Raw genomic sequence first — 14,349 nt, forward strand, 5'->3', positions numbered from 1 at the left:
ATCATCTTTGTGGCTCTGCGCTGGACTCTCTCTAGCAGTTCCCTGTCCTTCTTGAACTGAGGGGCCCAGAACTGGACACAATACTCCAGATGTGGCCTCACCAGGGCAGAGTAGAGGGGGAGGAGAACCTCTCTTGACCTGCTGACCACACCCCTTCTAATACACCCCAGGATGCCATTGGCCTTCTTGGCCACAAGGGCACACTGCTGGCTCATGGTCATCCTGTTGTCCACTAGGACCCCCAGGTCCCTTTCCCCTACGCTGCTCTCCAACAGGTCTGTCCCCAACTTGTACTCATACATGGGGTTGTTCTTGCCCAGATGCAGGACTCTACACTTGCCCTTGTTATATTTCATTAAATTTCTCCCCGCCCAACTCTCCAGCCTGTCCAGGTCTCTCTGAATGGCTGCGCAGCCTTCTGGTGTGTCAGCCACTCCTCCCAGTTTGGTGTCATCAGCGAACTTGCTGACAATGCACTCTATTCCCTCATCCAAGTCATTAATGAATATATTGAATAGAACTGGTCCCAGTACCAACCCTTGCGGAACTCCGCTAGACACAGACCTCCAACTGGACTCTGTCCCATTGACCACCACTCTCTGGCTTCTTTCCTTCAGCCAGTTCACAATCCACCTCACTACCCGATCATCCAGACCACACTTCCTCAGTTTAGCTGCGAGGATGCTGTGGGAGACCGTGTCAAACGCTTTACTGAAATCGAGATAGACCACATCCACAGCTTTACCATCATCTATCCACCGGGTAACATCCTCATAAAAGGCTATCAAGTTGGTTGAGCATGACTTCCCGTTGGTGAAGCCATGTTGACTGCCCCTAATGATCCCCCTATCCTCGATGTGCCTAGAGACAGCACCAAGAACAAGTTGTTCCCTTACCTTTCCGGGGATGGAGGTGAGACTGACCAGTCTATAGTTACCCAGGTCCTCCTCCTTGCCCTTTTTGAAGACTGGAGTGACATTGGTTTTCTTCCAGTCCTCAGGCACCTCTCCCGTTGCCCACGACTTAGCAAAGAAGATGGAGAGTGGCCTAGCAATGACTTCCGCCAGCTCCCTCAGCACCCGCGGGTGCATCCCATCAGGGCCCATGGATTTATGGACGTCCAGGTTGCTTAATTGGTCCCTGACCCAGCCCTCATCAACCAAGACAGATTCCTCCTCTATCCTGACTTCTTCTGTGGCCTCAGGGGTCCGGGGCTCCTCAGGACAGCCTCCAACAGCACTATAGACAGAGGCAAAGAAGACATTCAGTAACTTCGCCTTCTTTTTATCCTCTGTCTCCAGGACCCCCACCTCATTCATCAGTGGGCCTACATTGCCTCTAGTGTTGGCTTTACCTGCAATGTATTTGAAGAAGCCCTTTCTGTTGTCCTTGACCTCTCTTGCAAGGTTTAATTCCAAGGAGGCCTTAGCTTTCCTAGTTGCCTCCCTACATCCTCTGACAACAGACTTATATTCCTCCCAAGTGGCCAGCCCCTCCTTCCACGATCTGTACACTCTCTTCTTCCACTTGAGTTTGCCCAGCAGTTCCCTGTTTAACCATGCAGGTTTCCTGGTACCCTTTCTTGACTTCCTACCTGCTGGGATGCTCTGATCTTGAGCTCGGAAGAAGCAGTCCTTGAATGCTAACCAACTATCTTGGGCCCCCTTACCTTCTAGTACCCTGTCCCATGGGATTTCCCCTAGCAATTGCTTGAAAAGGCCAAAGTTGGCCCTCCTGAAGTCCAGGGTTGTGATTTTGCTAGCTATTCTGTTCCTGCCACATGAGATCCTGAACTCTACCATCTCATGGTCACTACAACCAAGGCTGCCCTCAACCTTCACCTCTTCAACCAGACCCTCCTTGTTAGCAAGAACGAGATCCAGCAGCGCTCCTCTCCTAGTTGGCTCATCCACCATTTGCATCAGAAAGTTATCATCAACGCACTGGAGGAACCTCCTGGACTGAGGATGGCTGGCTGAGTAGGCCTTCCAGCAAATATCAGGGTAGTTGAAATCCCCCATGACAACCAGGCCCTGTAATTGCGAGACTGCTCTCAGCTGCCTGTAGAAGGCCTCATTACCCTCCTCATCCTGATCTGGTGGCCTGTAATAGACACCCACAACAGTATCACCCCTGCCAGCCTGCCCCTTAATTCACACCCACAAACTCTCAACTTGCTCCTGATCTGCCCCTGGACAGAACTCAATACATTCTAGCTGCTCACTCACATAAAGAGCAACTCCACCACCTCTCCTTAGAGGCCTGTCTTTCCTGAACAGGACGTAGCCATCCATGACCACATTCCAGTCATGCAAGGTGTCCCACCAGGTCTCTGTAATTGCCACTAGAACATAGGCCCCCGACCGAACATGGATTTCTAACTCCTCCTGTTTATTCCCCATGCTGCGTGCATTGGTGTACAGGCATTTCAGGGAGCGAGCTGAGCACACCGATTTCACCCCAGGGGGATGGGAGGCCTCCTGGTCTACCTCAACACTAGACCGTTGCCCCAGTGGTGCAAGCCCAGCTACTACCCCATCCCCCTTCGAATCTAGTTTAAAGCTCTCCAAATGAGCCCTGCTAATTCCTGTCCCAGAACCCGTTTGCCCCTATGACATAAGCCTTTCCCATGTATTACTGTCAGGTCTGGTGTCTTATAAAACCAGCCATTATCAAAGAACCCAAAGCCCTGCCTGTAGCACCAGTCTCGTAGCCAGGCATTAATAGAGAGAATCCTACTATTCCATCCCACGTCATCACCTGAAAATGGAAGGAGGGAGGAGAAAACAACTTGTGCCCCAGACTCTTTCACCAACCGTCCTAGGGCCTTGTAGTCTTTCTTCATCCCCCTCAGACTACGGGATGCAGCTTCTTCCCCACCTGTCTGGAAGATCAGCAGGGGGTAGTAGTCTGTGGCCTTCACCAGGTTGGGGAGTTGCCTGGTGATATCCCTGATTCGGGCTCCAGGCAGACTGCAGACCTCCCTGTGATGGGGTCAGCTCTGCATATTGGGCCCTCAGTTCCCTTTAGGAGCGAGTCTCCAACCACTAAAACTCTTCTCTTCTTCCTTGTGGAGGAGGTAGCTATACGCCTGTCAGGTTTTTCTGACTGTGGTGGGACCTCTGATACAGGTTGCCTCTCCACCACATCCCCATTGGACCGGCTGTATTCCACTAGGGCTTCATATCTATTGCTCAGAGGCACCTGGGAGGTGAGGTAGGCAAGGAGGGCACTCGCCTTTTGCCATGACCATAAACTTGCCTCCACTCACTCCTTTCATTTAGGTTACTGTTTTCCACCTGAGAGGGGCAGAGTACAGGGGCCCCTCGATCCTGGGAGCTCTCTGGCAGGTGCTCCCATTTTTGTTGCAGGGAGGGCAGAGCCTGGCTCCACCAGTCTATCTCCATTTCTGCCTCCCTAATTCTCCTAAGCCTTTCTACTTCGGCTTGAAGCCTTTCAACCTGGCTTTCAACTTTTACCTTATTAACTGCTCTCAAATCTTGCAATAGCCTCCATTTCCCTGATTTCTTTTTGATTACAAAAAAAGGAGTGTTCCAAGGACTTTGTGATTCTTCAATGTGTCCAGCAGTGGGTTGTTCATGCACCAGAAGGTGGAGGGCATCAAGCTTTTCTTTTGTTAAGGGCCACTGATCCACCCACAATCGAGTATCGGTGGTCCATGTTAACGCTAATGTAGGTTGCTTGACACCAAATAAGACAGTGACCCCTGTCAAAAAATCCGTGGTGACACAAACACCCCACTGGGACAACACATCCCTTCCCCATGGGGTAATTGGTGCAGATGTTACATATGGACGAACAGTAGCATGCTGTCCCTCAGGATTAGTGATTGTTACTACCTCTGTTGAAATCAGTCCCATAGCAACGCCACCTACCCCTATTACTCCTTGAGTAGTAGTCTTTAGAGGCCAGGAATTTAGCCATGCAGCTAGTGCAATCAAAGTAACATCTGTGCCCATGTCCAATATTCCATTCAAGGTGATGGACTGGGGTGGGTGTGTGGCTGACTGAATAGTGCATATCAAATTTGGCTTTTTTGGAGTAGTGCCTTGTGTCCAGTAAACAGCTGGAGGTCCCGTAGATCCAAACCCTTGATCTCCTCTTTCATTTTCAAGGGTTTTTGCAACTGCACTCCTGAATGGTATCATCAATTGTGTTATGCGTGTATTAGCAGGAATAGTTACAGGAGGTGTCGCTGTAGAGATCATAGCTGATATTTGCCCAGTGTAATCTGCATCAATCACCCCTACATGTACTGTAAGTCCCATAATTGTGCTACTAGATCTACCTATTAATAAAGCACTTAGCCCTTTGCCAATTGGTCCCTTTGCATTTAATGGTACTTTATGGACCGCCATGTCCGTGCTTATTATTGACTTGGTGGTGGATACATCCATCCCTGCTGCCCCTGAAGTCTCCCCATGGAGGGTGTCGATAAGTTCTGATTCTTGAATCCTGTCTGAGTTTTGGGTATTTGTGTCTGAGCATGCCCATTCACTATCCTCCACCCGTTTCCCAACTTTGCTTTACATTCTTTCACAAAATGTCCAGACCTTCCACATCGGTAACATAGCATATTAGGTCGAATCCTTTTGCCTTCATTCCTTGAACACTGTGTTTTACTGTGTCCTTTTTTCCCACATCTATAACATTGCATGTCCCGAGTTCTAATCGCAGCCATAACTTGAGCCTTATGTTCCACAGTACCCGCTTTTGGACATGCCTTTATCATAGCATTCAAATCTGGCTCTCCAGATAAAGCTTCAGTGATTTTTTGACAATCAGCATTAGCATTATCCCTAGCTAATTGCTTAACTAGAGTATCTCATAAATCAACATCAAAAACTTGCTTTTCAACTGCTTCTTGTAGCCTCTCAACAAAGGATAAATAGGGCTCCTTGGGTCCTTGTCTTACGGTAGTATATATGTGTATTGGGGACGCCAGTTGTGCAGTTTTTACAATTGCATTCATACCCAGCATTTTTATTTTTTTCAGGATAAGAAGGTCCCATTGAGCCTGATGGCTAGGATTAGCAAATTTAACCTCTCCCATTAAAACATCCATGCCATTACCATGCCTAGGGTCATTCTGGTTGAGTTGAAAATTTATTACAGCTTGCGTTTCACATGCACTTCTCCAATTTGACATAAACACCGAAAATTGCACAGGTTGAAAAATTATCCTCCCTAGTTGCTTAAAATCCCAAGGAGTCAAAGTTTCCATTGTCAAAAGCCTTAACATTTGCATACATGGGGGAGAATTCACCCCATATCGAGCTACATTTCTTTGTAGATCTTGTACCACCTTCCATGAAAAAGGAACATGTGGATGAGGCTGTCCTGCTGCAGGGTCATTGAAAATCACAGGATAAGAAGGACCAGTACTAAAAGATCCAGATCCACCCGCTGCACCTCCCATGCCTCCCAGTTTCTCTACTACCTCCCACTCTCCCTCCAGAGCTGCCGATGATTTTACAGCCTCCCAAAATTTCCCAGGATGCCGAGGGAACACAGTAATCCCAGGTAAACTAAGTAATTTATCTGGTGTGGGTTGAGGGGTTTTAATACTTAGCCGACTAAGCGCCTGAGACAGTTCTTCATCGTCAGCAGGTGGCGCAGAAGGAGAAGGATGTGCAGCTTCTTCAGTTATCGTAGGGGTTGCTCCACTGAAGGGTGGCAATCTCGGGTTCGCAGAGGTTGGTCGCTTTATGTGCTGGGGCTTCTGTACCACCCCTTCGTCAACCGATTCTGGGGTGCCCGTGATCAATAAGTCTTTATAATACTCGGCCACAGCATGAGGAGTGGTAGGTATTGACAACTTCACCTTAACTGACGGTACACTTTTAGATTCTTCTGTCATTACCTTCTTTGATTTTTCTTCTCCTGGAATATTTGTCCCTTCATTCTTTGATGCAGGAGGAGGCACAGAAGTGCTGAGTACTAGTACAGGAGGCTCCAAATCCTCCTTCTTTTCCTTTTTTTCTTGCTGTTGCTTTACTTTTTGTACAGTCTCTTTCATTACACGCCATGTCATTAACAGTTCTGCGGCAGTTTTATCTCCCTTTGTCGCTGCCTCAAAAAGGGCAGATCCTAATCCTTCCCATACTGTTAAACTGAAGGCAGTAGTAGCAGATGTATCACATCCATGCTTTTCCCCCCACAACATTTTTCGCAACGATGGGTCCGGGAGACTTATCCCCCGTTGTTTCAAGACAAGCTGCCACGTAGACAAGACCGTACTTTCTTCTTTAGTTGTAGTACCCCCCATCGTGCCCCTGGTGGCTCACCAAATCCACAGTGTCCTCTAAGCCCTGGGTAAAGCAGCTCTGCCCGCCGCTGTTCCACCTGTAAAATCTTCTTCCGAACGTGTCTCACCGGCCGGATGATCATGTCGGGGTCGCCAGTTGCGGAGAAAAGGATTCAGCACACGACCCAATGTGAATCAAGCATAAGCTGTTTATTACAAAAAAAAGCTCCTTTTTATAACATATTTGCTTCCATACATGCAGCCAGGCACTGTCCATGCAAAACCCGACTGGTTGCCCCACTTCTGCCACACGCTGTCCACGCGCCCCCCTGCAACCTCCCGTTGGTCAGTCCTTTCACCATCCCCCTGTGCTGTAACATGGTCCTGCAGGTACCAAGTCCAGCACTGTTCACAGTGATGTTTACTGTCAAGTATGCAGACACTCTGTGGGAAGCACACAGGAGATTGGCTTGTGGCCTTGCAGGTGCTAAGTCTGGCAGAGGCTCTGTGGGAAGCACACAGGAGATAGGCCTGTGGCCTTGCTTGGAGAGCTTGTTGACTTCAGCTCTTGATTCTTTCCGTTAGCTGCAACAATATCCCCCAACATGTAACTCCATTATTTCTGATCATATTTTGCCCTTGATAATAGCATCTAACAAGTATTAATCTCATAAGTCCTGTTCCTATTCATTGGCTCAAATTAAACAGTCTTTTGCTTTCACACTGTCAAAACCTTTCTGACATGCTTCACACACAAAGGATTTTGCTGCCTTTTTTAAAAAAAGTACACCTTTGCTGCAAAGTTAGAATGACCTTGCTTTTTCCTGCTACGATTACATTCCTTGCAGGTAATGCTTTCATTTGAATGGTTTGTTCTGACTCCTTAAGTGATTTTACAAGGTCCTCTTTATCTCTTCATCCCAGACTAGTTCATTATAAATGTCTACAGCCTGTCTCTAGCCTCGCCAGTGCTTGTACTACAGTGGCTTGCTCAGCTGCTGCTGCCACTGCTTCTGCTCTGTTGGAGTTTGCTGCATTTCAGGCAGCTGTTTCACACCCTCCACACCCCTGGCACCCTTTCTTCAGTGATCTGCTGCACCTTGCTGACCACCAGATTAGACAAGCCCCAGTTATTATGTTGGTCATTTTTTGCTTGATTCATTGCTGATTCTGGAATTATTACAAAATAGCACAGATTAACTTCAGCAGAAACCTTTGGTTCTGGTCATAAAGTAAACCTTGCTAGCAGTGTGTTTTTCATTTCATATTGGTAATCTCCCAGGTCAGACAGACGAGGCAACTGACATCCATTAAAAGTGACACTCTAAAGAACTGTCTGCAAACATGCACTTCTATGGTCTAAACAAGGTAAATTACCTGCTAATTTAAAGGAAGCTATAAGCCTTTATCCCACCAGTGCATTTGAGATAAAAATGTTTCTAGCAGATAGATATCAACACATTCATATTTACATTACCTGCGTGTTAACAACTCAGTTAGTGGCACAGCTGTCTTGCAAATATTTCACAAAATCCTTTACACCAGAGCAGCCCAATGGCTATGTCTCAGTTTCTTCTCATACAATAAGGAAACTTCCTTATCATCCTGTCCTAACATATTCCAGTAAGATAAGTGAGTCAACATTTCATGGCCTTAAGAGTCAGTTATCAAAAGCAAATGATGGTTCATCTCACCCTGCTCCCATTTCAGTTGCACTGGCTCGCAAAGCTAAGCCTCACAAGCATCCCATTTATCTTTGTGTTGTTAAGATGACAAAGCCTTTCATACAACCAAAAGTGTTCAGTGACAGTGTGCCACCCAGTTTGATTTTTTTCCCTCAAACTTTACCCAAGGTTACTTCACAGTCTCCGTTTAGCCCACACCCAGGACTAAACAATAACCAGTTGTTCTCTCATCCAATGTCCCCTCCCCAACCAAGAAAGGGAACTAGGAAAATGAGGGACACTCATGGGTTGAAATTTAAACAGACTCAATAAAATAAGAAAACCAATATCAATGCTAATACCAAAAAAACAAAATTATACTCAGCCCACAGAGTGGTGGCAAGTTCCTCCAAGGACAGCAACTGCTGAGGAGAAGTGGGAAGAGCAGAGCAAAAAGGCCCCCCTCTATTCTCAGCTTTCCCATTTATATTGAAGGTGACATTAATGTTACAGAATACACCTGTGGGCCAGCCTGGGTCAGCTGCCCTGGCTTGCACTGCTGATGGCCTTGATCACCACACCACAGCTGGCCACAAACTAAAACAACATGTAACAGAAAAGTGATTCTATAAATTTTATCCCTGCAAAACCAGGAAACTCCCAAAGTAAGTATCTAGGGGAAACTCTTCAAATTTTAAATTTATTAACAGTCTGAGTTGCATTTTCCAAAGGAGAGGGAATCAAGCTGGGCTGTGCAGTGACTCAAACATTTTCAGATGACTGTCCTTTGGCTCTATTTCAAGGGATACTTTCAGCCTACCTAAGGAAGCACAACCATTGAAAGAGGCAGTCCTGCCCTTCTCCCAGATTGTTATTTCCACACTCCTCCCTTGTGCTAGCACAGGCTTTTCTGTGAATACACTGAGGTACTGAGCAGGCTGAAAAAATAAACCTCCTCATTGGTTTTGGCCAGGCCATTTTTCAGCTCCTCAAGTCTTGCCTGTCACCTGACTGCAAAAATACTTGTGCTAGCCCAAAGGTGAGGCAGGTTTGCGGCCAGAGAAACTACAGCCTTCCTATCTGTAGTAATCTGGGCAGACTTTTTAAGGCCAGATAATCCACCAGTTATTCTCTGTCAGCAATGCTGTTTCTCCAGTCAAGAGTTGCAGTCCCAGCTCCAAGCCCTGTGCCACACCGTGGTGCAGCCATGCAATAATGTACAATTCAGTCTTTGCAAAAGAAAACTACCATGAGTAAATGATCTGACAACAGCAAAATAGCAGGAGTCATTGGTCTAATAATAGCTCAAATGGCAGTTTCTCCTCCCATTAATTTTTTTAAATGCATGTATTTTTGCAGAATAGCCACCAGGTCTGGTGGTTTTTTTCTTGAAACTTTGCCTAGTAGGAGCTGTTGTTAGGAGACAGCTGAAAAAAAGAAAGAGAAAAGGGACTGTCTAGTCTCACTTCTGAACAGCTATTTTGTTCTGGCTTTGATATGTCTTTTCAGTTCCTTGGTGTTCCAGCAGTAAGAAAGCAAAACCCAATTACTCTTAAAGTAAGGCTGTGAAATAAAAAAAGCTGAGAAGGCAAAGCAGAGCATAGCAAGCCATCTAGGAGAGAGCTTTCGGCTCTGCCCAAGGAACACGAGTTCCCTGCCATTTGACTGTCAGGCTCATGATGAACAACCTCAAGATCAGTCAATGAGCAGCCAAACCACATGCAAACGACAGGCTGCAGCTACTGTTAGGAGCAAAAAGTGCCTTTCTGCATGAAATCACTGTATCTTCTCCTGGATGTATATGTGCACGGATGCTCCAGTCACAGCTTGATAGTCAGTAAAACCTAGAACTGGGAAGGACATTGATTAGAGAGGGACCCCAGCAGATGGTTTCAGACTGGACAACCAACTCCTACAAGTTTTAGGGACCTGACCTGTACGCTGTCTTAATACAAAAACAAGATGGTACTGAAGAGTACAAAATGTCTAATGAATATAACTGCAGTTAGCTGTAACCTTACAAGCTTAAGCTGAATAAAGAGGAGGCAATATTGTTTTACTGAGTCTAATGATCAACTGTTTAAATGAATTAACTCGCTGAACAAACGACATGCAGGAGTTTTGTTTTTTTCCTTTATGATTGGCCTCAACTACTAAACTTCTATAACATGTGGAGACTGATCTTGAGAAAAAAGCCACAGTGCAAGACAAGCTATGATGTACTGGTGACCTTCACCTGGCTCCCCAGAGCCTCCCTGAGCCTATGATCATCCATTCACTTAGTACATTCACTCTTCATCATGGACAGGGTTCATCCCACTCACCTTTAATCATCAAAGTATCTTACAGAAGCCATTTTTCTTGGCTTTTTCAGTAGGGAGAAAAAACATTGTCTCCAATTAGTTATAAAAAACAGGATTGTAAACAGAAATACAGGACAGTGTATTTGCAAATATTTAAAGCTCTGTTTTTCAGCAGAGGCTGTTTTGCAGTTATACTTCTTTCAAATGTAATACTCCGATTACTGATCAGTCAAACCATGTGCATTTGTGTCTGGTATATTTTGTATGCTTTCCAGTAGAGTGTTTAAGACTTGCAAGTTATGAAATTAAATATAATTTTCCTTTCTATTACTTTGATATAGACTATTGAGTTCACTAACTCCCATTAAAATAATGCAGGACTTGCAAAATTAAGCAGTACATGTAGGAATTATAGTGCTGTGTAGATTTCCTGAAGAGCCATGGCTCTGCCGTCACAGCTCCATCTATGATTGATTTTATTTATGTAACAAGATTTTAGTTCTCCAATATGACTTGTTTGTGCCTCTAGGCAGTGAAGAGATGTGTCTCTCTTTCAAGTCAAAATAAATAATATTGTTCATAGATGATGGTTTCTTCTTAGTTCATTCAGGTCAAGAACAAATCTCTTCCAAGACTGTTTTTTTTTTCTGAATTGTTTCCTCACAATACAGCCAACTTCTGTGGTAGCCTTGTGCTTATACAGCTAGTCCAAATGTGGGGTTTCTTTTGCTCTGATTTCCCAAAGGGTGTATGAAACACTGACCATTATTTTAAGCTTGTTCAGCAGTGGGTACACTGAGTATTGTACTGATAGGTGTTTACAGGAACTGTAGACAGGTTAAAAGAGAGCTTATTTGCTAATGTCATACTTTCAGGAAATACTTCCAGCTAAATAGTAATAGTCATATTTAACTTTACCATATGTGAAGTATTCTGGGGCTCAGATCAATATTTTTTTAAATTATGATTTACTAAGCTATATTTTTAAAACATGGCACTATTTGTTAATAAGACTTATCATGCTGACTTTTTACTTAACGTAATTGATGTGCTCAAATTGAAGTGCAATTAACAGGGGCAACTTTTATATCTACTCTATAACTAGATAAAACCATTAGGGAATATATAAACACATTTTACATCTATAGTTGTACTTGTAACAGGTAGTAACTCTTCAAACCTCAAAGACTTTTCCCTTCATTCTCAAAGATAAAAAGATGCCTTTAGCAAAAGTAACCTGTACACTCAGTTACTGTATTTGAGGTCTTCGTCTCTTTTCTGTATATCCACAATCTCAAGAGTGTTTGCTGGTTCTAGTGGTTCATATAGACATCCCAAAGCTTGACTCATTTCTTTATGTGACCATGCTAAAGTACTGGACAGGGTTTTTTTCCTTATTTCAGAAGAAATAAAAAGTATTCTGAGTCCTCTTGTTGTTGCCGCTTGTCTGCGGCAAGCTCCATTCGGTTGCTGGCTGGCCTGAGGCTATCCGCACCCCAGGGCCATTGAGCACAGACACCAATGTGAGGATGCAACAAATGGCGTTTATTTAACTGCGCAACAGCCTTATATAGTCGTCTTGTCCCGTACGAACTCGCGCGATACTTGCACATCCTGCTCCTTTCGCCACGCTTACCTTCCGTTACAGCCCGAGCTTTGCCGGTCGCCGTACCCTAATCTACCTACATCTTGGTAGTCAGAATGAGTCACCTATCCTTGTAAAGACTGAGCATCTTGCAGCCAGATTTTCAGAGTTCACTTGGGCTCTGACTCTCTCCGTTGGCACAGTTTGCCATCATCTGTGATGCACGAGCAGAACTATATAATTTTTGTAGTTGTTCACTTAATTTCTTATGTTATTTATGTCTTTTTGTACAGATGAAAACATCATATAGGTGAAAGTAAGGGAATCATTTGTCCCAACCCTAAGCACTGCTTCACCAAGTGCTTAAATGATGATTTGTTTATGTATGGCAGCTTGCCAGCTCCACTTTTCCCTACATTTTAGGGGGAAAACCATTTGGTGACACAGAAGGAATGCGGAAAAGGCATCTTCAAAACAAAGGAGAAAAAAAAAAATCCTAAAATTAGGAGGACAGGACAGCAAACACAGCACCAGTTTTCAGCCCAAGACCATCACCCTCTAGGCCAAAGTGAATACTTTTAAACCTTCTTGGAAAGTTACCATCAGCAGCATTTTAGCACCATTTCTCAACAGCTCTCGCCCCCCGTGGCTGCAGCCGTGGCAGAAGCAGGGCCATGCGGGCACGGTGCTTAAATACTTCATAATGTCGGATGTTTCCTTACTTAGCCCACTCTCTCCCCACAGGCTGTATTCAGTGAGCAAATCTCTACTTACTGCTGTAATTCTGAACAGAGCCTGTTCAGAAAGCTGCAAGGTTTATCCCTGACATGTGCCCCTCACTTCATTTTTCCATCTGTTTTCTAAAACATAACCAGACAAAATTATTACTAAATACAGCAATTTTTCCTGCATGCAGCCTGTCGTGTTAGGTTAATGGTTGAACTCGATGATCTTAAAGGTCCCTTCCAACCAAAGCGATTCTATTCTATGAATATTTGCGTTGACTATGTAGTCTGTTGGGCCAGTTCAGATGTGACAGCAAGAACATCCATGTCTTAAGACTCCCTTCGAAGAAAAGCTGCTGTTACATTCAGTCATCCTGAAGTGACTTGCAACAGTCAGAAATCTCCAGTGCTCTCAGATGAGCTGCTTAGATTGTGTCTTGCATCGCCTTTCCTCTACCATAAGGAGAATTCCAGTGTGTGAGTTTACAAAAGGATCAGTCACCTCAGATGATACTCCTTCAGTTTGGAAGGTCTCTCTGCAAGAGCTATCAGCTCCTTCGAGAAAAAGATGTTTGAATTTAAAAAGGTTAATACGGATTCCAGCTGTATCTTCTGAGGATGCAATTAATTTTCTGGAGTCTGGCAGTGAGACTACTGTAGTTGTGTTATTACTAGTGTCCATCTTTTCTATCTACTTACATCTCAACAACTGTTTGCAATTCAGCTTGAACTCTCAAGGCTGTTCTTCAGAGGGAGGTGAGAACAAATTTTCATAATATTTAAAAGGAAATATTTTCTAAGTTAATTATGGGCCTTTTTTGCATTCTGTAAGGCAGCATGGCTCTGCAGTACTTTCATAATCATGAGTTGCCTTCAAACCCACATGACTGATGAAATTTCAGAGTCTCAGAAATCAGTCATCTCAGTTTTGCTGGATATAGCTCTGCTTTACCACCAAACTGCAAAGCAAAATTCACAAAAGCTGCACAATTTCTAAAGGTACACCTGAAATGGCTCAATATTGAGCACAGCTCTTTGCAAAAATTTTACCTACCATTAGAAAGTAGTTGATTGAAAGGGCACATGCAACTTTTCCAGACCTCTCCTGGCCTCTCTAGCCCTGTATAATGAACATTTTCTAATGCCAAAGAAGAAGGAAAGAAACTAAAAGGGATGAACTGCTCAAACAAAGCAAGTCAGAGAGAATTGCAGGGTCCTTACAGACATGATAACAAGAAAAATGAAGGTAGGTTTATTTTGGCAGGAAGAAGCAGTGACTAATAATGCACAAAGGAAGCCTCTATAGAGTGGGAGTTTGAGGTGTGGGTGGGGGAAGAAGTAAGAGGACATCATCAGGAGAAAGAACATTCACATTAGCACAACAGAGTATTTGTATTTTCAGTGTGTGGCTGGGATTCCATTCATGATGCCTCAATGTGTGTCAGTAGTACTCATCAAATCCAGAAACTGCCCCAATGGGATGTCAGGCAAACTGCTACCTACCTTGAAATCTTACAGAGCTAAAAGAAGAATGAGCAGAGAGCATTACATTAGATGCTGAGAGTTTACATTCGACTGAAGAGGAAGAGGAGGAGGGAAACAAGCCCATTATCAGCCAAATCTGCAAACAGAGCTGTACTCCCAATTATAGCTCTACTTAAAAGTAAGCACAAACTGTTCTCTAAGTCAACATCAAAGTAAGTAGCAAGAATCCAGGCGTATTCCTGAATTCCTCCTGAAGTCTATCCATACCAGCACCTGGGAATCCATCAGGGAAATCCAGCTCCAGGGCGCTGAAAATGCC

The 14,349-nt window shown here is 44.5% G+C and overlaps 1 protein-coding gene across 1 annotated transcript; it reads right to left on the reverse strand.

The window, feature by feature from the left end:
* Positions 1 to 4,846: 4,846 nt before the first annotated feature.
* LOC137665295 (endogenous retrovirus group K member 24 Gag polyprotein-like) lies at positions 4,847 to 6,289 on the reverse strand. The gene has a single exon (XM_068404167.1). It carries the CDS (start codon positions 6,287 to 6,289, stop codon positions 4,847 to 4,849), a length of 1,443 nt encoding a protein of 480 aa, XP_068260268.1.
* Between the last annotated feature and the right edge of the window lie 8,060 nt (positions 6,290 to 14,349).

This window comes from Nyctibius grandis, chromosome 6, assembly GCF_013368605.1.
Source record: "Nyctibius grandis isolate bNycGra1 chromosome 6, bNycGra1.pri, whole genome shotgun sequence".
Classification (NCBI taxonomy): Eukaryota; Metazoa; Chordata; class Aves; order Nyctibiiformes; family Nyctibiidae; genus Nyctibius; species Nyctibius grandis.

Excerpts from the sequence above, each read along its gene's own strand:
- LOC137665295 (XM_068404167.1), bottom strand. The coding sequence starts at position 6,289 with ATGGGGGGTACTACAACTAAAGAAGAAAGTACGGTCTTGTCTACGTGG.